We start from the raw sequence: 26,051 nt of genomic DNA, 5'->3' as shown, positions 1-26,051 counted from the left end.
TGCCCCGCTAATTTTCTTTTTTTTTTAGAGAGACGGGATCTCACCATATTAGCCAGGCTGGTCTCGAACTCCTGACCTCATGACCTGCCTACCTCAGCCTCCCAAAGTGCTGGGATTACAGGCATGAGCCACCACTCTTAGCAATAAGTGGTGTTACACATACTATCTCATTTAATTATTACAACAGCCCATTGATTTTGATTCTATTATTTATTTATTTTTATATATTCTTTGAGACAGGGTCTCACTTTATCACCCAGGCCAGAGTGCAGTGATGCGAACATAGCTTACTGCAGCCTCCAATGGCTGAGCTCAAGCGCCTCAGCTTCCCAAAGTGCTGGGATTATAGGCCTGAGCCAACATGCCTGGGCTAGACTGTATTATTAACTCTACTTTAGAAACTAAAAGATTGATATATAAAGAATTTAAGTAACTTGTACTTCTTTCAAATCATCCAGCTGAGGTGAAATGTGCATCCAGCTTGTCTGTCTGTAGAGATGAGAGTTGGGTTGGTATTTGAGTCAAATACAAGAAGAGAGAGGGTAGAGGGAGGCCATACTAGGGGAGAGCAATAAGAAGTTGAGGGCGAAAATGCATGATCCTGTGTTCATGACAGGGAGCTAGGATTCGTGAGTCAATGGAGCAAAATTCCAGTTTGACCACTTCAAGTTTTATGATGTTCTTCACTGCAGTCTTGGTGGTGGTGAGTCTTGGTGGTAGTAGCTCTAACACTTTGTAGTAGTGTGGTCTTGAGAAAAGTACTTATATCCTCCTAGCCTCAGTTTCTTCATCTGTAACATGGGATAGTAATAATACCTACCATGTAGGACTGTAAAGATTAAAGAAGATAATGAATAATACAAACGTTTATTGAGTGCACACTTTGTCCCAGGCACTGTGTCAAGTGCTTCATCCTCGTCTGATATAAAGCAGCTTAAAAGAATATACTTAGAAAATAGGTGACAATACAGCAGAAGAAACTATCATCAGAGTGAACAAACTACACAATGGGAGAAAATTTTTGCAACCTATCCATCTGACAAGTGTCTAATATGCAGAATCTACAAGGAACTTAAATTTATGAGGAAAAAAAAAACCTAAAAAGTGGGCAAAGGACATGAATAGACACTTCTCAAAGGAAGACATTTATGCAGCTAACAAACATGAAAGAAAGTTCAACATTACTGATTATTAAAGAAATGGAAATCAAAACCACAATGAGATATCATCTTATGTCAAGAAATAACAGGTGTTGGTGAGGCAGTGGAGAAATAGAAATGCTTTTACACTGTTGGTGGGAATGTAAATTAGTTCAACCATTGTGGAAGACAGTGTGGTGATTTCTTAAAGACCTAGAACAAAAGTTACCATTTGACCCAGCAATCCCATTACTGGGCATATACCTAAAGGAATAGAAATCATTCTCTTTTAAAGATAAATGCATCCGTATGTTCATTGCAGCACTACTCACAATAGCAAAGACATGGAATCAATCCAAATGTCCCTGAGTGATAAACTGGATAAAGAAAATGTGGTACATATACACCACAGAATACTATGCAGCCATAAAAAGGAATGAGATTATGTCCTTTGCAGGGACATGGATGGAGGTGGAAGCCGTTATCCTCAGCAAACTGACACAGGAACAGAAAACCAAACACCACTTTCTGACTTATAAGTGGAAGTTGAATAATGAGAACACATGGACATAGGGAGGGGAACAACACACATTGGAGCCTATGAGGAGGGCAGCAGGGAGGGAGAAACTCAGGAAAAGTTGCTAATGCATGCTGGGCTTAATAGGTGTAGCAAACCACCATGGCACATGTTTATCTGTGTAACAAGCCTGAACATCCTGCACACGTATCCCAGAACTGAAAATAAAATAGGATGACAATAGTCAGAGAAAGAAGGCTGCAGAAACGTGGCTCCTCACCTGTGTTATTATGAAACTCAGATCAGTGTTTGGTTTCACAGTACTGCACAAGAGTGTATTTTTGACAACTAAGTCATATCTGGACTTGCAAAAGCACAGTCTGATTCTGTTGTATGTACAGTGGTAAGGATAATTCCTGAGAGCGGATGATTTTTAAGACCTGAGCTGGCTACTGTCAAGAAAATTAGATTCTAACTTCTCACTCTGTCATTGCCTGGCTCCGTTACCAACAGCTCACTTACTCTTTGGTCTCTTGGTTCCTAAAACTCTATAGTTTATGACTGTGTGACTATAAATCATCAACTGGGCTTTTGATTTTTACTGTTATTTCCAAACACTAGTATTTCAGGCCAAAATGTGAGTTTTTCTTATTTCAGCTAGGCATCTCATGCTGATCCAATGATAGTGAAATATATTCCAGGAGAGATATTTAACCATGCAGAGAGTCCAGGATATGGAGTTATTTTATTAAAGGAAAGGGCCATAAATGAATATTAATATCATAGTTGGAAAGAGAACTTGAAGCGATGTCGAATTCTTGTTTTTAATCTGTGTAATAACCTGATTTTCACATATTTAAATTAGTTTAGTGGACTAAACAAAAGATACCCTCTCTAGAATACATATTTGTTAAATTCTAATAATTTGTATCACTGAAGGATGATTTTATATGAATTCTTTTGTTTGTAACATTTCATAAGAAAAAATTTTCAACAAAGAAAAACAGATACTGGTTAAGACTAACATATGGGAGCTCATAAAACTGCAGACAAGGATATATTAACTGGGAAATGTTTATGGTCTCCAGACAAAATGACATTTAATACACTTCGTCCTTCCTATCTTCAAAGAAAGTTTAAGTAATAATAGATGATTAATTAAAATTTCTCAAAATGTTTGCACAGTTCAGTGAAACTAATGCATATTATTTCTTTCCACAGTCTTCATGAATGCAGCAATTCCCATAGCAGCTGTTCTTGCTGTAAGACACTTTTTCTTGCCTTTAGAAATGAAACCAAGTCAGTGATTATATATGATGTATGAGCAAGAATGTGTGGGTAGTAATATATATTACTTCATCTCTGTGACTTAGCCTCTATTGCAGTCTTGGTTGCAAGAGTTCTAATCCAGGGTTTCTCAATAAAGACACTATGGACATTCTGATCCAGATAATTTTTGTTCTAGGGGGCTGTCCTCTGTGTTAGAATGTTTAGCAGCATCCCTGGCTTCTAGCTACCAGGTGCCAGTAGGAACCTCAGTTATGACAATCAAAACATCACCAAATGTATGCTTAGGAGCAAAAGGAACAGTGGTTGGGAACTAACTGTTCTAATCTCAATGACCTGGTTTCCAGGCACTCTTATAACAAGATGGAGCTAGATCAACAACCAGAAAATCTTAAATAATTGCATTATATTTCATACTAAAATGACAAACTTGGCAACTGGTATTTTTTGTAGAAATTTAATTAGCTGGGCATGGTGCCCCATGCCTGTAGTCCCAGCTAACTGGGAGGCTGAGGTGGGAGGATCGCCTGAGCCTGGCGAGGTCAAGGCTGCCGTGAGCCATGATCACCCTACTGCACTCTAGCCTAGGTAATGCAGTGAGACCCTGTCTCCAAAAAAATGTAAATAAGTATTCTTTGGATATCAATGCTGACAGTTTTAGTAAAGATCCACAGTGAGGGCCCTAAAACAACAAAACATTATTTTTTCTCCTGGAATATTTAGTATTGCTTGGAAAGGGCTTGACTGTTGAAAACTCTAGGTTCTCCACCCAGCTATTCCCCCTACTTAGTAACTTGACAGAGTCAATTACCTCATCTGTAAGTAGAATTTTTGCTAACTTTCTCATAAGTTTACCGTCATAATTGCAGGTAAACCTTTCGGTATTCACCAAAAGCAAATATTGTTTTAATTAGGGAGTTTCGCATGAAGTCATTGTTAGCATAGTTGCAATGGACATATTCCCATAGCAGAATGTGTTAGGTTTCTAAGACTGAATGTATGCATGTGTGAAACTTTCTTCAGCTTTCACTAAAGAACTCCTTTCTTTGCACAGACATTTGTGACCCATGCGTATACCAGTGGAAACAATCTGAAACCTGCAGAAGCCTTTGCTTCATTGTCTCTCTTCCATATCCTGGTGACACCACTGTTCCTGCTCTCCACGGTGGTCAGATTTGCAGTCAAAGCCATCATAAGGTAGGCACTAAAGTGTCTGATATTTTTTGCTGGTTGATAATAGAAATGATGTGTGTTCATGGGAGTATTTGAAAAAATAAAAAAGAACCTTAAAATCACTGCCAGGAGATAACCATTGTTAAAATTATGGTATGCTACTTTTTAGTCTATTTTTTGGATATAAAAATAATTATTTCAAAACAAAAATTTTTAATTTAGTGTTTGTCTCCTGATTACATTTATTGTTTTTATTATTTTCCCCTTATTTAAGTTTTATAATACATGATGTATACTATGTAACATTCCATGTTGGAAGCATTCAAATTTATTAAATAATTATCTTTTTACTGGACATTAAGAATGTTTCTATTTTCTTCCTAACATAAATAACATTGAAGTTCACATATCTCTGTTTATCTTAAACTTTTCTCTGATGATTTTCTTAGATCGGATTTCTAGAAGTGGGGATACTAGTTCTAATAATATGTACACTTTTGAGGTCCTTGATGAATATGTTGCTTTCCACTGAAGTGGTGTTAGGTCAAAGGCAGCACACATTTTTAAGATTTTTAAAAATTAACACAGTCATAATGTATTTCCACTAAAGCTGTGCCAGTTTATATTGGCACCAATAGTGTCAGAGAATGTTCACATCATCACATTTACTATTTTAATTTTAGTTTAATCTGGAAAAAAATTCCAGGCTTAAAGTCTCTGAAAATGGAAAGAATTGTAAAACCATTTTGTGTTTTGCTCATTTAAATATGCTTCTATAGTGTTTCCAACCAGTGCAAATTTTGTATCTTTATAGTTTATAATGAACAACTATAAAAATAGATATGATAAGACCATTTCTCCACCATTTTTACTTATATAGATGTGTTACCAAACCAGAAGATACGCTGCCTATACCATAGCCTATATGTCGTATGCTCCCATAGGTTAGGCAGTCTTAAAGAAGAATTTTTTTTTTTTTTTTGAGACGGAGTTTCGCTCTTGTTACCCAGGCTGGAGTGCAATGGCGTGATCTCGGCTCACCGCAACCTCTGCCTCCTGGGTTCAGGCAATTCTCCTGCCTCAGCCTCCTGAGTAGCTGGGATTACAGGCACGCACCACCATGCCCAGATAATTTTTTGTATTTTTAGTAGAGACAGGGTTTCACCATGTTGACCAGGATGGCCTCGAGCTCTCGACCTCGTGATCCACCCGCCTCGGCCTCCCAAAGTGCTGGGATTACAGGCGTGAGCCACCGCGCCCGGCCCAAGAATAATTTTTTTTTAGATATATGCTCTTTATAAACCTATGAAACCTCAGAATGCTTTGTAAATAGTCATTATCATATTTACATCTGGCTTTTGAAAGAAATGCCAAGATGTTGCAATATTGAAGAAAAATTGGAAAATTGAACCTTTAAATAAATGAAGTATCATGTTGTAATTGACAGAAACATAGAACATCATTTGTAAGACTTTTAAAATGAGAAAATTGTGCTTGTGTCTATATCTTACCGAGAAAACTAGAACTTAATATTCAAAATACCAGAATCTTCAGTTTTAGGCCAATAGTTGATATTGGTTTAACAATGGCTTACTACCAAATAACATTAAAATGCGTATAAATCATCTTATAAACCAAATTCCTATACAATATGATAGCATAACATAGTTTCAATGTTAACCTCTAAGACATATCATTAACAACCAGTTCTAGAGCTGTTAGTGTCTAGAGCTCAAGCCTTCTGGCCACATCTGCCCTCATTTTCTTATTGTTCTGCCTTTGAAACACTTGTCCAGATCACTGACTACTTGTTATAACACCACTTCCAAATTAGGCAGTACTCTGGAAGGGAAGCTACCAAACAATAAAATTGATAAACGGCCAGAGTCTGCTATTTTGGTCCTTATTTTCACTTTCTCCACTCAACAACTGTCCCTTTTTCATGGTTGCACTTTTATTTAGAATTTGACTTTGTACTACAAGTGGAGATAGAAAGCAGTTGATAACTTACAATAGATAATGCCTCTGAAATCAGGAGGTCACATCTCATGGAAAAGACATTTGCCAGTTTGATAAAGACCAGTCTGTTTTCAGGGCTCAGTTCCAGATTTCCGAAGCCATAGGCCAAACAGAATCTGCTTATAAAAGCCTGATTCTCTCAAATGAATTTCAGTGGTTGAATCGCGGGTCCTGTAGAGATGGCTGGTCAGAAGAGAACATTAATCCTTTTTACCACTGTCTGATGGTTCTGGGAACCCAAATAAGTGCTCTCCCAGTGTTGACTGGACTTACAGCATTTTCTTCTGTGCCTGGGAACCCGTGACCAGCCTTTAGTGCCAGTTGGCCCACAGTGAGTTGAGCAGCCTGTTTATAATCGGAGACTTTGGTCAGCTGATTTCGAAATCTCCTCTTCAGGAAGTTTGGAAATTCTAAGTCCCTCACTGTACTCTAAAATACATTTAGAAACTTGGTGGGTTAAAATGTGTTATACATGCATGTAAGAGACTTGTAAACTTCTCTACTGGAGGAAGATTCCGTACCATGTTCAATTCTCTGCTCCAAAATAATTTTATGCTTTCTTTTAAAAAGTTTGGCTCATTAGCCAAAGTTGTCTTCATGGCATTCAATGGCTGAGACCTGTATATACCTCGTAAAATGGAAGAACGAGGCAGGTGTGATTTAGATTGTCTCCTCACACACCCCAGCACTCCATACCATTTGAATTTTCTGGACATTTTATAACGAAGTGTTCTTGCCTACTTTCCCAAAACCCAGTAATGAAAAGTAACTATTATCTAAAGTAACAAAATGCTCTAAGAAGAGTGATGTTTTTTAGGATGCTTGCCTCTCACTTTTGTACTTTGCTTTAGTTGTAAGAAAATAATATATGTGTTTTGCTCTTTTAAAAGTAATAGCTTGTGTCCTTTATAAATAATTTGAGTTTAGGTATCTGTACATTCTGTTTGATGTACAATTCAATATCTGTGTCCAAAAAGGCTTTTGGCCAAGAGAAAAACAAATGTGTAACACAAATCCTTCACTTTCTTGGGAAGTAACTTCGTGTTCTTGCTCTCATGTACCTCCCAAAAGAATGTATGTATGGCTAGTTCACTGCATTACCTTAAGTCAAATAAATGGTTATTCATATTTACCGTATAGCATACTTATACTTTGACCTGATCTCTGTATTTCAGTTTACAAAATTTTATAATTCCTACAAAAAAAAAAAAAAAAAAACAATAAAACAAAAAAAAAAAAAAAAAAAAACATGTGACTGCTGGGAACAAACTTAGTTTTCCCAATTAATATAGCTCCTGTCTAGGGTACTTAAGCTGTTGTCTACTCACCCAAAGCGTAACTGGGGAAGTGAAAAAATAACATACTACAAAGACCTAAAATCTTTTTGTGAATAATCTAAACAAATGAGAAAATAGTAAAATACTGATTTAGAAAGGTGGTGGTGGCAGGATAGCAGATTGATTGGTAAAAAATATACCTACTTTCGAATTCTGGCCCTACCAGGAAATACTCATTGTTCGACCTCATTGTTGTTAAATGAGCACAATAATATTACCTGCTTATGGTGGTTGAGAAAATTTAATGAGATAATACACAAAAAGTGCCCACCATGTTGCCTAAATATTTTAGGTATGTTACAAATCTCCATTTTACCATCTTATCATCATTTCACTCATCTCTACCACATGCCTCAGAGCATCTTCTGTGGAGGTGCATTCATTTATTGATACAGGTACATTGCTAGGCATTAAGAATTGCAAAGATAAAAGATAGCCTTACATCTACAGGGAGTCCAGGGAGGGACTCCTGGAGAGAGAGACCAGGAAGGGAAACAAATTGCTATATAATGGGCTATGGCCTTATAAAGCTATACACAGAAAGCTATGGCTCATAATGGACATTCTTGAAGCTTTTTGAGAGAGAAGGGAAACTATCTGATGAATAGATTTAAAGGAAGTGGCACTCTTTCATAGAATCTTTAAAAGTAGGTAAGACTTGGCAAGTTGGAGAAAAAAATAAACGTGTTTTAGCAGAGGGAGCAGTAGTTTCAAGGGGAAGAGGCGGGTAAGTAGGTGAGAAATCTTGGTATCTTCAGGAGACTAAAAGTAATTCAGTGTCATTGGAGGAACGGTTCTGATGTGGGAAGTATCAGGGCATGAAGCTGGAGAGTAAACTCCTGAGCAGCTTTTAGATGATGCTAAAGATGCGTAAAGGCAACCGGACGCCATTTGTCACTTTAAGAAGCGGGTTGTTACATGCATAGATTTGCATTTTAAAAATATAAACCTGGAAGCGTGGTGGAAATTACTTCACCCTCAGTCAGGATTTGTGCATTTTCAATAATCGTTTTACCTCTGTGATTTCTGAAAGGACCTCACATGAATAGAAAATGCTTTTTGTATTACTCATTTATTATTTCATCAGACATTTCTTGAGGAATGACCATGCTATATTGTAGGCATTGGGATAGATTCTGTAGTTGAAAATCTGCTTTTAAAGAGCTCACAGTCTAGTAGCAGAGATAGACATGAAACAAACACCAACAATGACAAAACAGCATTGCTGGAGATGCTCACCCAGAGAGCCTGGGGACTTGGGAGGAAAGGGAAGTAAGAGGTTCAGAGACAGGTTAGTATTGGCGTCCATTGATGGTCCTTGTCACTGATGTTTCAAAGTGGGTTATTATGAAGAGAGAATGTTCATCCCCATTCCCAATCAAGGTCAGGGGTCATTGCTTCCAATGCTCAAGAAGAGTGGGCTCATTTATTCCATAAAAGCTTTGTGTCTGTACTGGAAAGATTAGTGATTTGTATCTGTACTAGAAATGGGAATGGAAAATTGAACCAACCAACTTTACTATGTCTGAATCATTGGTTATTACTTCTCTGATTTATTCAACAAACATTCCTTGAACAGCATGTTGCAGGCATTGCTAGATTTGGAGTTACAAAGACAAATGAGCCTGGCTTCTCCACTTTCTTTTTTGTGCAGAGACATAGTGTGAGATTATTAAAAAGGTGTTTCTTTGATTGACAGAGCTGCACTTCTTAAAATCAAATCTTTTCAAAATATAAGAACAGAATGGCAATTACAATCTACAAAAGTGAAGAAGAAATAACTGCTATTTAAGAGGAATGAGATAATGTTTCATAAGGCATTTATAACACTGTGTTTCAAGTCTATGTGGTCAGACTTTGCTGTCAAAGACTCAAAGAAAGCGTGCAAACTGAAGCTCTTCCTAAACAATTACCTCTTTTAGTTCCCTGCAACAACAATTTGACAGCTAATAGATTGCCTCAATGGATTTTCATCTTCCTTCATGTTTCCGTGGCAGGCAAAGCCAAAATGCTTAAATATCATGGGCAACAGACTGAATTAAATTTACTTTTTTCTCATTTTGTTATTATGTCACAAAAAAACAAGCCCTGAAGACCTGTCTGGAGGAACTTGATGATAAGTTCAAATAAATTAAAAAAAACAACAACAACATTTATTTTATACATACATTTTCTAGTTTCCTATAAAAAGGCAATACCTCCCCCATAGTTGCTGCTGCATATACTAAGCAAGTTTTTCCACTTTCTGCATCCTAGTTTGCCAAAAGGAGCACTTGTTTTTCTTTGCAACTTCACTGAATTTTCTTTTGTGTATTATTTTATTTATAGGATAATGTCTACACATTTTATTATTGTTTTCTTTGTTTTACTTATTTATTTTTGCTTCTGATCCTATGATACTGGTTTGAGAAAATTAGAATGGGTAGAGTACATGAGCCAAGTAGTCTTGTGCCCAGGCTTGTACTGAGGCCGTCACAGTAAAGAATGCTTGCAAACCAGTCTTCTAGAGCAGGGCCTCTCAAATGGCAATGTGCTCATGAAGTACCTCTGGGTATTGTTCAAATGCATATTGTGATTCATATTTGGAGGCAGAGCTTAGATTTTCTGTTTCTAATAAGCTGCCAGTTGATGTTGATGCTGCTGGTCCTTGGCTGAAACTTTTGAGCAGCAAGACTCTAGAGGCCCCTCTCCTTGCCAGATTCAGAAAATGTGCGTAATACATAGTGCTTAAGCAAGATATACAGTGGCCAGGGACTCCAGAGCTGCAGTGGTTACATGCTAAATGGTTTTAGGTAGGTTATTTAGTTTCTCTGTACCTCACTTCCCCCTCATTTATAAAATTAGAATACTAAGAGGAATTTCCTTATTGTTGTTAATCACTGTGTTCCAAGTTCCTAAACAACTTCATTGTTTTTGACAAGGAATATAATTGAAAAAAAAAAAAAGGCAAAGAATGTACTGTTGAATTTAGGGTGACAAGTGGTCCTGATTTTTCTGAGATTTTTCTGGTTTTAGCACTGAGAGGTCCATGCTCTGGAAATCCCTCTGTCCCTGGCAATTTAGGATTGTCAAAACGGTTGATCTAGCTGAATTCCCAGTTGGTCTTGAAAAATGACTCTCACAGGCATCCTACTCACCATAACAATTTGTGTTAGCAGGTTATTCAAGTAGTACTTGGTTGGTGGTGGTTTTATTGTTAACTCTTATTTTGTGTTTGTTGCTTTTTGCAGTGTTCAAAAGCTGAATGAGTTTCTCTTGAGTGATGAAATTGGTGATGACAGTTGGCGAACTGGTGAAAGTTCGCTTCCTTTTGAGTCCTGTAAGAAACACACTGGAGTTGTAAGTGCTTTGCTTTTCTTATGGAAGTTGTGAATAGAGGACAGTCTCAGCAGAATATGAGTGATATTCGAAGTGATTATAAGCTTTATTTTTTAACCCATCTGAAGAAAAATTGCCACTTGCTTCTACACAACCTCACAAGTCTAAAGTCAATAAACAAATGTATACAGCTTATCTTTATAAATCCAGAAAGAATTGTCTGAAGAGACAATACATGTTCAATTCAAAAGGAAATTGAGAGTTTGGTTACTCCAAATTTATATAAAAATAACACAAAGTAAGCTTACTATTCATGCACCATTTTCTTATAATACCTTTTAACTATATTATACTTTTTAGTTTAAAACATATTTTCTGATGTATATTATCTTTTGATCCACTTAAAATATTACATTGTCTCTTTTTATTTTCCAGCTGAATTACATTGCATTGTCTTTTTCTTACTTTCCAATTATCCAGCTCTTTTTATTTTGCATGTCACGAGGCTTAAATAAAATCATAAGATTAGTAAGTGGTAGAGCTAGAATTAAAACCTGAGTCTTCTAAGTTGTAGACCAGTTTATTATCCATGATACTAATATTTACTTAGTATCTACATAAAATCTGGAAACATAGTCAATGTTATTTTGTCATGCATTACATGTAATATGAATAAGTTATTTTTTAAATATATGACTGTGTTTTTAGATTTTTTGGCTACCTTGTGCTTTGTGCTAAGACCTAGGGATGTAGCAATGAACGAGATGTGAGATCCTTCCTGTCACAGAATTTGCTTTTTTGAGGCAGGAGTTGATGAGCAAATTAAAATAATAACATAGTTTCACTGTGTGAAGAAAATAAAAGAGGATATCAGAGAGTGAATTGGGTACTTGAAGCAGGGTAGTCATTTCCAAGAAGTCCCTTCTGAAGAACCAGCATTTGAGCTAAGACCTGAATAAAAAATAGGTACCTTTCCTGAAAGGTTATGGGGAAAGAGCATTCCAAGCAGGAGAACTAGTAATTGCAAAGATCTTGAAGTAGGAATTCATTTGGTGTATTCAAGGAACAGAGGGGCACTGTGGTTGGAGCCTGGTGAAGAGAAAGATGGGATGATGTAAGAACAATGATTGAGGGCCTTATAAACCATGGAAAGAGTTTGGATTTTATTGATATACAATAGGAAATTATTGGGAGGTTTCAAAGTAGCAAGTAATATAATTTTGCTTATATTTTTAAAAGATTATGTTGTTGTTTTCTGTGTAGAAAGAAGTCACTGGAGGACAAAGAGTGAAACATGTAGATCAGTAAAGAGATCATTATAATAACATAGGCATGACAGGATGATGGTTAGAATTAGAGTTTTTGGTCCAGTTGCAGTGGACATTGTGAAAAAAAAGATCAAATTCAGTATACACTTTAGAGGTTGAGCTAATAAAGACTTGCTGATAGATTGGATGGAGGAGGTGAAGGAGAAAGAGGACTCAAGGAGGAATCCTACATTATTGGTGTGACTTCTGGGTAGATGATCTAGCCATTAACTGAAATAGGGAGGCTGGGAAATGAGGAGATTGACATTGAAGTGTAATCAAGAGGTACATTTTGCACATGCAAATTTTGAGATACTTCTTAATCCAAGAAGAGACATAAACATTGTAGATATAAATTTAAGAGTCATTAGCCATTAGATAATATTAAATCAATGACTGGATTATACCACTTTCTTGAAGAAAGTGTCAAAAACATTCTGAAGAAATTCATAAAAATTAATATATTTCATAAAGTAGAAAAGCATTGTTCCACAGTGAGTCCTAAGTTAATGTTATTATTAGAAAAAATATGAATATATTTACCATTTATGTGAACCAACACAAGTGTACATGCAGTCTCCTGACTACTGATTAGAACATGGAAAACTTTTCCCAGGAAATCATGTATATTATATATTTTTTACATCATGTTTAAAATTGCTAAAAATAGTTAAGACAATCATGTGGCTATATTTAGACTTGTTTTCTTCTGCCGTTCTGGAGGGTTCTTTTTTTTCTGTTAAGTTGTTTTATTGAACAGGTGTGATTTTGTCTGAGAAGGGACCACCATGCTTATATATGGCGGAGGAACAATGCCTCAGAATGCTTGTTTGTTATTGTGTGGACATCGACACAAAGACAAAAATGCATTAAAGAGTATCTAAACTTTTCAGTAGTAGGAAGGTCAACTATTTGATTAGAACCAGGCTTGTCCCTCTTTGGATGGTCTTAGACTACCAAAGAACTCATCTTTTAGAGATATGGTGATGACCTCAAGAAACAAGATACAGGAGGTCAAGTTCATGGAGTTAGGGAAATCTGAAGAATTTTTTTGTATGAGATGTGGCACAGAAGAAAAATGGAACAGAGAAAATGTTTTGGAAAGAAAAAAAGAATCCCCTTCAAATGCATCCAATATCTTCAGGGTTATTGAAACCAGACTTGACTTCTTGATGTCTTTCAGGGTCAGTCATCACTGCCGATGGGCCAAACCACAAATGACAAACTTTTTAAAATGGAGTGAAAAAAGCTGTGTGTTTGAAAATAACACTAATGGAAACTCCTTCTTGAGAGTGCTTAAGATACTATGTTTTCTGTAAAAGCTTAGAGTTAAGTGGTTTTGGCTGTAGAATCTCCATGGAGAATTAGTGACAGTCTAGGGCCAAAGTCTCTTCATATTACATCTGTGGAACTTCGACTCAAATCTCTGTCAACACATCTCCTCTTCCCACCCTCTTCTTAGTTTTTTGAAGGGCATGAAGTCATTTCTTTTGGACCTGTGGGGGCAATAATGTTACAGAATTAAAGACTCTAGAAGACAGTGCATTTTATATGTAGGTATAGACCTATTTTGTATGGAAAATATATTTAGCCTAAAGGATAGTGGCTTTCTACAACCTCTCCTGCAGTGTACTTCCAGGAGTATTTGTGAGGGTTGTGGGAAGGAAAAAAGAAACTAAAATAAAATTTTATGAACATACTCTCCTCCTCTCTCTATTTGAAGTCTAAATATATTAGTATTTTCTGTGTGACTAAACACTGCTAATGTCTTACTTTCTAATCTTTTCAGTGGCTTTTTAGTTTGTATATTTATTTGAGCGTAGCCTAGCAATGTACTATTTGATAGTTTGGTGTTCTCTTGATACACCAGTTGATGGAAGTTGGAAGAGCAATATCTTGTTTGGATTAAATTACTGATTATTCAGGGACATTCCTAATTCCCATAGAACCCAATGGATTTTTCAAAAAGCTAAACCTGTAATTTCAGGTCAAAAAAATACCCCCCCCCCCCCCCACCAAACCAACAACTTTCACAATTCTAGAATCCTTTGCTTTCCTAGGTAACTTAATAGTTTAAAATGTATTACTACTTAGCCTTCATATCTCTATAAGGTATTTGAGTAGGGAAGATAATTATGGCTGCGTATGGTGGTTCATACCTCCGTATGAAGCTGAGATGGGAGGATTGCTTGTGTCCAGGTGTTTAAGACCAACCTGGGCAACATAGGAAGAACCCGTATTTACAAATAAATAAGTTAGCCAGGCATGATGATATGCACCTGTAGTTCCAGCTTCTCAGGAGGCTGAGATGGCACGATCATTTGGGCCTGGGAGGTTGAGGCTGCAGTGAGTTGTGTTCATGCCACTGCACTGCAGCCTGGGTGACAGAGTGAGACTCTGGTTTGTTTGTTTGTTTGTTTGTTTGTTTGTTTGTTTTTTGAGACAGAGTTTCGCTCTTGTTACCCAGGCTGGAGTGCAATGGCGCGATCTCGGCTCACCGCAACCTCCGCCTCCTGGGTTCAGGCAATTCTCCTGCCTCAGCCTCCTGAGTAGCTGGGATTACAGGCACGCGCCACCATGCCCAGCTAATTTTTTTGTATTTTAAGTAGAGACGGGGTTTCACCATGTTGACCAGGATGGTCTCGATCTCTTGACCTCGTGATCCACCCGCCTCGGCCTCCCAAAGTGCTGGTATTACAGGCGTGAGCCACCGCGCCCGGCCTTGAGACTCTGTTATTTAAAAAAAAAAAAAAATTATTTATGTTGAAATACTGATTCAATACATTTCTGGCAGAAATTTTGAGCTTTAAATTTTTTCCAAATGAGAGGTTTATGAGCTAAATATTCTACCTTCTCTTTAGCCATTTATCTCTGTGTGAAACTGAACTCAAAAATTAGAGAATGACAAATTTCTAGGTATGACTTGGGTTCACCTAAATATGTGAAGACTGTCACACCTCAGCTGGCATCCTCTTTACAATGGATGTTTTAGTTTGTTGACTAGGAATAGGGCTATAAAATTTGAAATAGACTAGATCATTTTATAAGACTTATGGATCTCTTGATGAAACACTGTAATATCTTTGGATGAAAAAAATCTAGATCTTTATGCTTCTGTCAATCCATAGCAGATTCTGTGTGCTGTGTAGCTCAATCTGATTTATGTGAGTGTATCAGATTAAAAATTATCGTGATTCAGAGAATAATCAATAATCTACTGGTGGAATGTTTAAAAGCCTGATAGCTGTATTAGTCTGTTCTCATGCTGCTGATAAAGACATACCTGAGATTGGGTAATTTATAAAGAAAAGAGATTTGATGGACTCATAGTTCCACATGGCTGAGGAGGCCTTGGAACCATAGTGGAAGGCAAAGGAGAAGCAAAGGCACGTCTTACATGGCGGCTGGCATGAGAGCGTGTGCCAGGGAACTCTCCTTTGTAAAACCATCAGATCTCTTGAGACTTATTCATTACCACAAGAACAACATGGGAAAAGACCTATCCTCATGATTCAATTAATCCCACTGGGTCCCTCCCATGACACGTGAAAATTATGGGAGCTAAAATTCAGTGGAGATTTGAGGCGGGAGCAGCCAAACCATGTCATAGCCTAACAAATGGATTCTAGTTTGACCTGAGTTAATCTCATCACCTTTTAACACCACACAGCTGTTTTTATTGCCTGCGTATAATCCATCCGTATCACTGGAAAAAGATTATCCAAAACTTAGTTTGAGACCTGTACTTTAACTTCCATCATTTGCAAGTATCCTATTTTAGTATTTTCATTTTTCTTAAGAGGCATGTGAATTAGATTTAACTATAGCTTAAGAATTCTTTTGGTTTTTTTTTAAGGAGTCATTGAAATAATTAAAATATGACATCCACTTGTTTCTTTTCGTTGGAACTTAAGTGAGGCAGCAATGTGAGTATATGTTCAGCAAAACCTGATTTTTTAAAAATAAAGCTTCAACTTGTGTTCTTTTCCATTTGGAATGCAGCAGCCAAAAACTATAAACAGGAAACAGCCTGGAAGGTATCACCTGGACAGCTATGAGCAATCAACACGGCGTCTACGTCCCACAGAAACAGAGGATATTGCCATAAAGGTTATTTTTATTTCCTGGATTCTTACATGAATAGAAACATTTATGTTATTACTTTATGGTGAAGTTCTGCAAGTGTCCTAAATTGTGCCTTTAAATTTGTTTTACAGTTGTCATTAACTGTAATAACATTTAAAAACACATTCTGATGAGTTTTCATTGTCAGTTCTTCCTCATCTCCCAACCACAATTTTTGCTCCAGCAGTACATTTCAATACCCAGAGAATGTGCCTTTCTTCTGAATCTGCTTTAGAAGCTAGTGTCGCATGTATTTTTTTTTGGCATTCCTATGTTTATCAACCAAATAAATTGACTTATGGAGAATAAAGTATTATAAATTCAAATTTTAGGAATATAAATTAGATAGTCATTGTTTTTGATCAGGGGAGACTCAGACTAGTGTGTGCATTCAACAGTTTCCCGGTACTGCACTTGATCTGATTACAAACTTGGCTGCTTGGACTTGCCCCAGGCATGGGTACTTAAGTTAAGGTGGAACAGGCAACCAAGAGTTGGGGATAAGCCCCAGGGAGCGGTCAGCATTGTGCAGGAATTGGAGTAGCTGCCGGCAGCAGTCAAGGGCCTCTAGCCATGGGAGCTGCCAGAGTCCTGGAAACTTAGCAAACTGGCTGCACTGGCTACTGCAGGATATCCAAGTCCCCTGCACAGTTTAGGCCAGTCAGAGAGAGGAGGAGTCTCAGTGTGGGGTGCATAACAGCCAAGAGCTATGTTTAGGTCTCTCTCTCCTTGACACCTGACACAATACTTTCCCACAATAGCCATTTCATTATTGGAACAAGCGTGATTGAGTGGAACAAGCTAGTGCTAGCTGCCGCCCGCCCACCCCCACCCCCGGTTTCCACTAATTTGGTGCGTGATGTTTGGGCAAATTACTATGCTTCACTGAGTCACGGTTTGCCCATCTTGAGGTGGACATGCCATTTTAGTGTGGTTGTTTGGGGGTTAAAAGGATAGGTCACGTATGCATTAAAGAGAGCTCTGGTGATTTTTTTACTTTAGCTCTGCATTAGAATCACCTACAAAGGTGTGTGTGTGTGTGTGTGTGTGTGTGTGTGTGTGTGTGTGTGTGTGTGTGTTTCCCTAGGCAATTATAATGTTCAGGCAGAGTGTGAACTAGGGGCTATGAAAAGATAAGGAATGAGAGATTGGAAAGGATCCTCTATGCTGTTGTTTCTTCACTATGCCCAGATAACTACTAATTGTATTAGTCAAAAAAAAAGGGCCAGTTTTTAATTGACGTTTTCTGTTCACTGTAATAGGAATCTAAAAATATGTCTTTTCCATGTGTTTCATAATAGAAAAAAAAGAGACCATTATGATTTTTTTTTCCAAAATTGACCATTCATGCATTAAAAAAAATGCTGCTTATCAATGGCTTTGGGTTTGCTGTGCCTCTGAGAGGAAATCTCAAATCCATTAAGCAATCGTTCCCCATTTCCCACTCCCCTTGCCCCGGCAGCAACCAATCTGCATTCTGTTTCTATGGATTTGCCTATTCTGGATATTTCATGTAAATGGAATCACATACTAGGTGACTTTTTGTGTCTATATGGCTCCTGCTTTTAAATTTTAATTCATTATTTCCCTGTAGCCCTAATACTCCTTCCTGTCAAAGTCACTTTATCCCCAATATACCTATCCCTACCCCCATCATTATAGAACCAGTTCTAATGTGCTTTATGTGCTTAGGCATGCTCATATCCTTGTAAAATATGCATTGTTGTCATAAGCATCTGTGTGGTCTCAATTTACTTAAATGTTTTCATGATCGTTTGCTCCTTCTAAGGGCACCATTGTATCCTGTAGAATGCATCACTGCATTTTACTTATCCGCTAGTGAGGGACACTGAGCTTGCCTCCATCTTCCATCACAAATCCTGCTATGATGACCATCATTGTACCTATCCTTACATGAACCTTTGCAAAGATTGATTTATATATTAGCTGATTTTCCAAGTGCAAACATCTAGTTTGGAAGTCAGGATTTTAACCCTGCTGGTGTGCAATTTAGTGTATTTTGTAAAAGGCAGGAAGGAGGGAATGAAAGTGTAAATGGCAGCAGGAGAAATTAACTTTAGCCTTCCTCCTCTTCTATCTTTCTTGGGTGGATGTTGTTCCTTCTTTTACTTCTATGTAGCACCAAATCGGAAGGTGGCATTGCATTCTTCTAGTTCTTTCCTGCTACTCTCAGACCATAACCTTCCCCTGTCACACTCATAAAGCTATGGCATTTTCTACCTGTTCTTACATCTATTATCAGAAGACCTCATAATCACTCTTCCACCTTCAATGTAGATGTGAGTATGTTTCCTAGTCCACATTTTTATCTTTGTATGTGCCACACATGGATAGGATTTAAACTTCCAAGGGCACAGTCTATCTAGTATCACAGCCCGAAAATCCCCTAATCTACCATCACTCCATTTGCACAACCTCACCTGTAGTTACACTTGGTCACTACCTGGAACTGCAACCCCTCTATCTTATTCTATTAGACTTGTCAGTCACTGACAACAAAATCTTGGTCCCCAAGTTTTCTCAGGCTTTTACTTTCATGGTCATTGTTTTTTTTTTTAACACCATTGAAACCTTCAATATCTTGAGCCCCTTCTTTTTTCTCCCAGTCCCTGAGTACCTTTCTGCAGCAATCCAACCTCATGCCTTCTACACATCTATAACCAGACTGCTGAGTGCTATGGAGAAGGTGACACAGTGGTGCAGGCCAGCGTGGCCACCGATTTATTATCTCCAACCTCAGCTGACACCCCTCCCCCAGTAGCTATCTGCCATCCTTTTACATGCCTCTTAGCAGCATTATTTTCCAAACCTACAGTGGCTATGCAGCTGTCACCAGTCTATTCCCACCTCCTTCTCTCTCCTTTCGCCTCCTCTTTCTCCAGATCACCTTAGCTCCCAGTTCACTGAGAATGTCAAGTGTCATGTAGGGCCTCTCTCACTTTCATGCTGGCCCTTGGCCACAAGCATCTATTTTTGTGCCTCTTTTAGCCTCCTCACCTACTCTCGGAATGGAAAAAAAAAAAATCTTCAGCCTTTCAGGCTGTATAATTTCTTTGAGTGCTATTTGTCATTTAAACATAATGACAGCCCCAGCCAGCTCTATTCATCATTTCCCCTGAATATTTTCTAGTTGTTTTTTTTTTAATCTTTGGTCTGTTCTCACTATAGTTCTTTACCTACAGGTGCTTTCACTGACATTCAGTATATTTTACAAAACTAGCTAAAAGGCCTCTTTTTTAAAAAAAGTTTTTTGACTCATCCCAGAGGTAAATGATTTTCTTTATGAGCTGCTATTGTACTTACTGTCTGTCTGTCCCTTTTATTTGGTACTTAGCCCATACTGTCTTGTCTTGTACTCACTTCTTTCCATGGTTTACTTACTCAACAGATTGCAAGCTTCAAGAGAGGAGGGAAAATGTCTTATGTCTTCTTTGTAACCCATACCAGCCTAACATAGTGCCTCACACAGAATGAGGATGATCAGCCATATTTATAAAGCAATCAGTAATTCTGATCCAGGCCTTCCATGAGACCCTCCTTCCATGACTAATTTCATGCATAGCCATGTGACCGATATTACTAAATATTGTGTCATGCATATTACAAGCTAGAGAAAACCTGCATGGAAAAACATAACCTAACCTTTTCAAGCAGAGTTTTTCACTCTTTAAGTTGTTCATTTTATGAAATTTTCATGTTATATGTAGTTACAATGGAGATATCACAAATCCATTCTGCAAAATTCCAAAACAATAGTGTGCTTTGGAATTTCGTTTGTGGTTTTGAAATAAAACATTAGTTTATGAGTGAAGCGTATCTTCAATTTCTCCAGATTTTTAGGAGCCCTTCCTCCCCTCATCTGTATCTACTCCATCCTTCTAATTTTGGGTTCTGTTATTGTTTTATTTTTCTATTTTTATAACTGGTAAAACTTTTAAGTCCACTTGAAGCTTATTAAAACAAATAGATTTTGTGGGATGAATAGAGGGTGTTGTGATCTCTGCTGATTGTTGGCATTTATACCAAAAGTAATGTTGGCTGACCTCTTTTATTATTCTTTATCCTTTTTTTTTTTTTTTTTAACTTCAGTGAATAGCCTACACAGTTCAGGAAATTCATTAATTATAGAATTTTCCTCCTCAGTTAATGCAGTCATTTTGCTGAAATAATTTGTGGTTATTTCTCTTCTTTATTTTAATCAGTAGGATTTGGGGAATTGTCTGGCAGTGAGAAAATAATTAATGTGGGGATTTCGTTGGAAAATGTTTGGGGTAATTGTCTTTTAAGAATGCCCATATGTAAACGATGCAGTAATCCCAAATTTTCAAAGATTTTTAGCAATCTTCATATCACAAATTGAAAGACCCTCCTTTCACTTTCATTCTTTTTAATTTTTCATTACTATCACTAAATAACTCTAAATCAGAATTTCACCATTGTGTGTTCTACCTTGTGTTGTCTTTTAGCACTTAGAAAATTTTATTTTAATTAGAATTCTTCATTGATACCACATATATACTTTAATTTCTATATTTTTATCTCATAGGTCACAAATGGGTACTTTTCATGGGGCAGTGGTTTAGCTACATTATCCAATATAGACATTCGAATTCCAACAGGTGAGTCATTTGTTACACATTTTTGTAATTGTTCATGACCATAATCATGGTTTTCCAAGATAATTGAGCCTAACAAAAAGAGAAAGACTTTTTAAAGACATAAATATTATTTATGGTTACCTATTTGCACCATTTTGCTTGTGAGCCACTATGTCACTGTGGGAATGGCTGGAAATGATAAGACCTGCCTTTCACTATGGAGTCTATACCTCTGGACAATTATTTACTGTTCATTTGCTTATTTGGGCAATTTAAACAGTGGGGTGGTCGATTTCACTTTTTGTTTGAGAAACACTTTAAAGAATGTGTATATGAGAAACTTATTTTCTATCCATGAGAAATACTGAAGTTTTCAAGATACTTAAAACTTAAATATCCAATAATTATATGAATTTAATATTTTTTAAAAGTTTTATTGAAGTGTAATTGATTCACAGAAATTCCACATATTTGAGGCTTACATTTTGATGAATTTTTGTATATATATATACACACACGTGAAAACCGGCACCACAATAAAGGTACTCAATATGCAGTTGCTACCAAAAATTTCCTTCTGTTCTTCCGTTTTCGTTTTATTTTTTTGTGAGAAGAATAGTTAATATGAAACTTATCCTCTTAACTCATTTTAAAGTACAGAGTACTATATTGTTAATTGTAGGTACTAGGTACTACATTGACCAGCAGATTTCTAGAACTTATTCATCTCACATAACGGAAATGCAGTAATACCTATTGAACAACAATTTCCCATTTTCTGTTTCCCCCATCTCCTGGAACCCACCATTCTATTTTCTGCTTCTGTGAAAAGAAGTGTCTAAAATTTTTGACTAAATTAGTTAAAATACCTAAAAGAGTCAAAATTTTAGATACCTCATATAAGTGGAATCATACAGCATTTGTCCTTCTGTGACTGCCTTATTTCATTTAGCTTAATGTCCTCTAGGTTCATCCATGTTGTTATGAATGGCAGGATTTCCTTCTTTTTATAAGACTGAATAATATCCCATTGCATGTATATACCACATTTTCTTTGTTCATTTTTATGTCAATGGACATTTGGGTTGTTTCAATATCTTCGTTATTGTGAAGGATGCTATAATGAAAATTGGGAAGTAGATATCTCTTTGAGAACTTAATTCTGATTCTCTTGCAAAAAATACCCAGAAGTAGGATTGTTGGATCATATGGCAATTCTATTTTTAGTTTTTCTAGGAACTTCATTCTGTTTTTCATGGTTGGCTACACACTTCTACATTAAAAGCAACAGTGTGCAAGGGTTCCAGTTTCTCCACGTGCTCACTAACACTTCTTATCTTTCACTTTTTTAATTTCAGCCATTCTAACAGGTGTGAAGTGATATATCATTATGGTTTTGATTTGTATTTTCCTGATGATTAGTGTTGCTGAATGCCATTTTATATATACCTGGTAGCCATTTGTATGTCTTATTTGGAGAAATATCTCTATTCAGGTTCTTTGCCCATTTTTTATTGGATTATTTGTTTTGTTTCTGTTTTAGTTTTGTTTTTTTGTTTTTGTTTTGCTGTTTTATATTTTGGATATTAACCTCTTATCAGATAGATAGTTTGCAAATATTTTCTCTCATTCCATAGGTCTCCTTTTCATTCTGTTGTTTTCTTTGCTTTGCAGGAGCTCTTTAGTTTAATGTAGTTCTACTTATCTATTTTTGGTTTTGTTGCCTGTGCTTTGGTATGAAATCCAAGAAATCACTGCCAAGTTCAATGCTAAGAAGATTTTCCTCTATTTTTTTCTCTAAGGATTTTTGTAGTTTCAGCTCTGAAATTTAAGTTTTTAATCCATTTTGAGCTGATTTTTGTGTATGGTGTAGTATAGGCTCCAATTTTACTCTTCTGCATGTAGACATTCAGTTTTTTAAATGCCCTCGTTGATGATCAGTTAACTGTATATGTATAGGTTTATTTATGGCCTCTCTCTTCTCTTCCATTGATTTATGCATCTGTCTTTATGCAAGTACCACATTGTTTTGATTACTGTAGGTTTGTAATATATTTTACAAGCAAAAAGTATGATACCTCCAGCTTTGTTCTGCTTTCTTAAGATAGCTTTGGCTATTTGGGGGTCTACTGTTTTCATATGAATTTTGGAATTAGTTTTTCTATGTCTGTAAAAAAAATTCATTGGGATATGTATAAGAATTACATTGAATCTGTAGATTGCTTTGGGTAGTATGGACATTTTAACAATATTAATTTTCCAGTCCCTAAGCCCAGATGTCTTTTCATTTTTTTGTTTGTGTTTTCATCAATGTCATAGTTTTCAGTGTATACATTTTTCACCTCCTTGGTTAATTTTATTTCCAAGTACTTATATGCTAACAACAAACTGTCTTCAACTAAGAAAACAATACTATCCACAGTAGCATCAAAAAAATAAAATATTTAAGAATAAACCCAGTAATTTTTCCTTAAAATGTCTCTATAATTGAATAGAAATATTTTTTGACCTGGCCTGATGTTCATTAGGTGAAGATTTTCTATTATAAATGCAAAACAAAGAGAGAAATTGAAGAAGAGAGTGTCTTAGTAACTTAGCCCAAATCATTTTTATCCTATTTATTTTAGTGAAAACTGTCCTTTTTATTCTGAATGAATTGAATAATAAAGTTAAAGCTAATCTAGGTGATCTGGGCAATTATTTCATTGCTCTCTTTACTGATATCAGCTATTCTCATAGTTTTAAAAATAATAAATCATTATATATATATATTTTTCCCCCCCAAAAAGACTTATCACAGAAAGGAGCTGTTTAGAATACCTTATCGCTAGAAATAAAAACTGGGCCAGTGATTATAAAACATTAGCTTTTTCTAAATGTGTTTTGATTTTATTTCACTAAGAATTCCATCTTATTCTGTAGTTATCCTTTGTTTTGCTTTTCTAGGTCAGTTAACCATGATTGTGGGCCAAGTAGGATGTGGGAAGTCCTCTCTTCTCCTTGCCATCCTTGGTGAGATGCAGACACTGGAAGGAAAAGTTCACTGGAGCAAGTATGTGTATTTTTATTTGGCTTCTGTTGCTGTCTCATACATCTGACAATCTTCCAAGGAAAGAACTTAGAGAAATACATTTACATGTTCTGACTCTGAACACCCCTCAGAAATAAGCATAGCTTTAAAAAAAATTAGTGGTAACCTTAAATGTTATAAGTAAAAAGTTACAAAACATTTATTACAAAAGTTGTTTATAATAGCATAAACTAGTATATTGCTGAGACAAAAGTAAGGTTTGAATTGTAAAGATAGATTTTTAAAGTTAAATGGGTAACACTTAAATAACTTAAAAGCTCATTCTATAATAAAATAAGTTATGGAAAACTTGCATTATTTATACGGCTTAAATAGAAGCAGTGCCTTAAAGGTTCAATGTTCAGAGAAAAAAATGTCAAATTATCTTTTCCAAAATCTGTATAAGAAAGTAAAAATCAACTATTTATCCTATGCTTACTTAAACTAGATACTAGGATTACCTAATTGGAGATAATGAGTAGGGTTGATTAGTGTGTTGTGCAGTGCTAAAGACGTGGAAAAGAAAGTGCATCTTCCAGAAATTTGAATGATTGCTTCCAGCATGATTTTTCTTCTAGATATTTGAATGGTGGTCAAAGCACATTGTGGTATTAAAAGTGATTCATAAATATGTTACATAATTGGTTAATAAAGAGCAAATTGTATTTTATTTAGTTTGGCCTACTTAGTAGACTCCTCATAAGTAGTTTATGAAGAAGTTGGCTATAACTAATCTAAGAAATTAGGCTATAGACCAGTGGTTCTCAAACAGCTTTGACTTTTGTCCCTGGGGGCATTTGGCAACCTCTGGAGACATTTCTGGTTTTGCAAGAAGCACTGGGTTGCTACTGGTCTGGTGGATAGAGGCCAGGTATGCTGCTAAACATCCTACAGTGCACATGACAGCCCCCGTACCAAGGGATTCTCTTATCCCAAATATCAATTGGGAAACCTACAGAAATTCTTACATATCATTTTGTACCTACTATCATGAATTCTGTGGCTGAGGTGGCTGTTAACATATATATACATCTCTCAAGAATGAGCAGACTATGGCCCTTTTAAGAGTAGATTCTATTTTAAACTCCAATTGAAAAAAAAAAAATTCTTGGTTGTGAAATTCAGACTGAAACCAGTAGAAGTGTAAATCTGTTTTCAATGTCATTGGCAAGAGAAGAAGACTGAGAATTGTTGAATGTACATTTTATCCCTGTTGAGCAAATCTAGCAAATAGTAGTCTTGCAACTGTTGAGTGCGTATTTAGGAGGGAGCTCAGTAAATCATTGCTACCTCAGTTTGCTTCATGGCACTAGACAAGGTTTCCCCTGTCACTATCCTCAGGCACTAGGTGATGTTCCCCTAGCCACTATCACGTCCATCTTGGATGAAGAAGCAGATCCCGCTGGATTTAATTATATTGTATGGCTTGTAAAACCATAATTAAGTTATTTGGTTTTTGTTTTTATCCTGATTTATCATCATTAAAACAGAGAGAAGGAATGACAGTGACAGAAGGGGCTTGAGATTTTATTTTCATACTACCAGGAAACTGTCCTACTATGACCTGTTCCAAGTGTAATTTAAGTTTCCAGGCCTCAGCTCCACTTGGGCTAAATTGACCCCCAATATTATCATTAATAATTATCATTATGTTAATAAAGAAATGATGTGAGAATGCAGAAAATATTCTTTATAGCCTATTTATTTTATTGCTTTCCTAAGCATGTATACCAGTTATATCGTATCTTATTTCATAAAGTTTTGTATTGTTTATTTAAAATAACATAGTATAGTAGAGTTGGAAAGATAAAGAAATTTTTAAAATATTGTTTAAATAATCATCTGAGGTTGTAATAGACATAAATGCATGTACCGAAGTCCTGTATAATTATAAAATATGGGCCACAAATTTCTCTCTGTACCTCATGGAAGCTAAGCCAAGAAGGAAATGTGAGGAACAAATAGAAATACATTTACTCAATAGAGGTTGATTTTCTTTTCTTGAGAGAGCTATGAAAGAAATCTGCCCAGCCGTGGTTTATATCGGTAATCCCAGCACTTTGGGAAGCCGAGGCAGGAGTATCACTTGAAGCCAGAAGTTCAAGACCAACCTGGGCAACATAGTGAGACCCTATCTGTA

General features: G+C 36.4%; 1 protein-coding gene across 4 annotated transcripts in view; it reads left to right on the top strand.

Moving 5' to 3' along the window:
- Positions 1 to 26,051, top strand: part of ABCC9 (ATP binding cassette subfamily C member 9) — a 132,179-nt gene that overhangs the window by 27,305 nt on the left and 78,823 nt on the right. For all 4 annotated transcript variants that reach the window (XM_017522963.2, XM_017522965.2, XM_037736492.1 and 1 more), the window contains exons 10-15: positions 2,878 to 2,918; positions 3,998 to 4,140; positions 10,703 to 10,811; positions 16,100 to 16,207; positions 20,790 to 20,862; positions 23,788 to 23,893. In XM_017522963.2, the coding sequence (XP_017378452.2) occupies positions 2,878 to 2,918; positions 3,998 to 4,140; positions 10,703 to 10,811; positions 16,100 to 16,207; positions 20,790 to 20,862; positions 23,788 to 23,893 (580 nt within the window). The remainder of the gene's footprint in view (positions 1 to 2,877; positions 2,919 to 3,997; positions 4,141 to 10,702; positions 10,812 to 16,099; positions 16,208 to 20,789; positions 20,863 to 23,787; positions 23,894 to 26,051) is intronic.

This window comes from Cebus imitator, unplaced genomic scaffold, assembly GCF_001604975.1.
Source record: "Cebus imitator isolate Cc_AM_T3 unplaced genomic scaffold, Cebus_imitator-1.0 Scaffold25, whole genome shotgun sequence".
Classification (NCBI taxonomy): domain Eukaryota; kingdom Metazoa; phylum Chordata; class Mammalia; order Primates; family Cebidae; genus Cebus; species Cebus imitator.
This window is presented reverse-complemented; position numbering and strand designations above follow the sequence as displayed.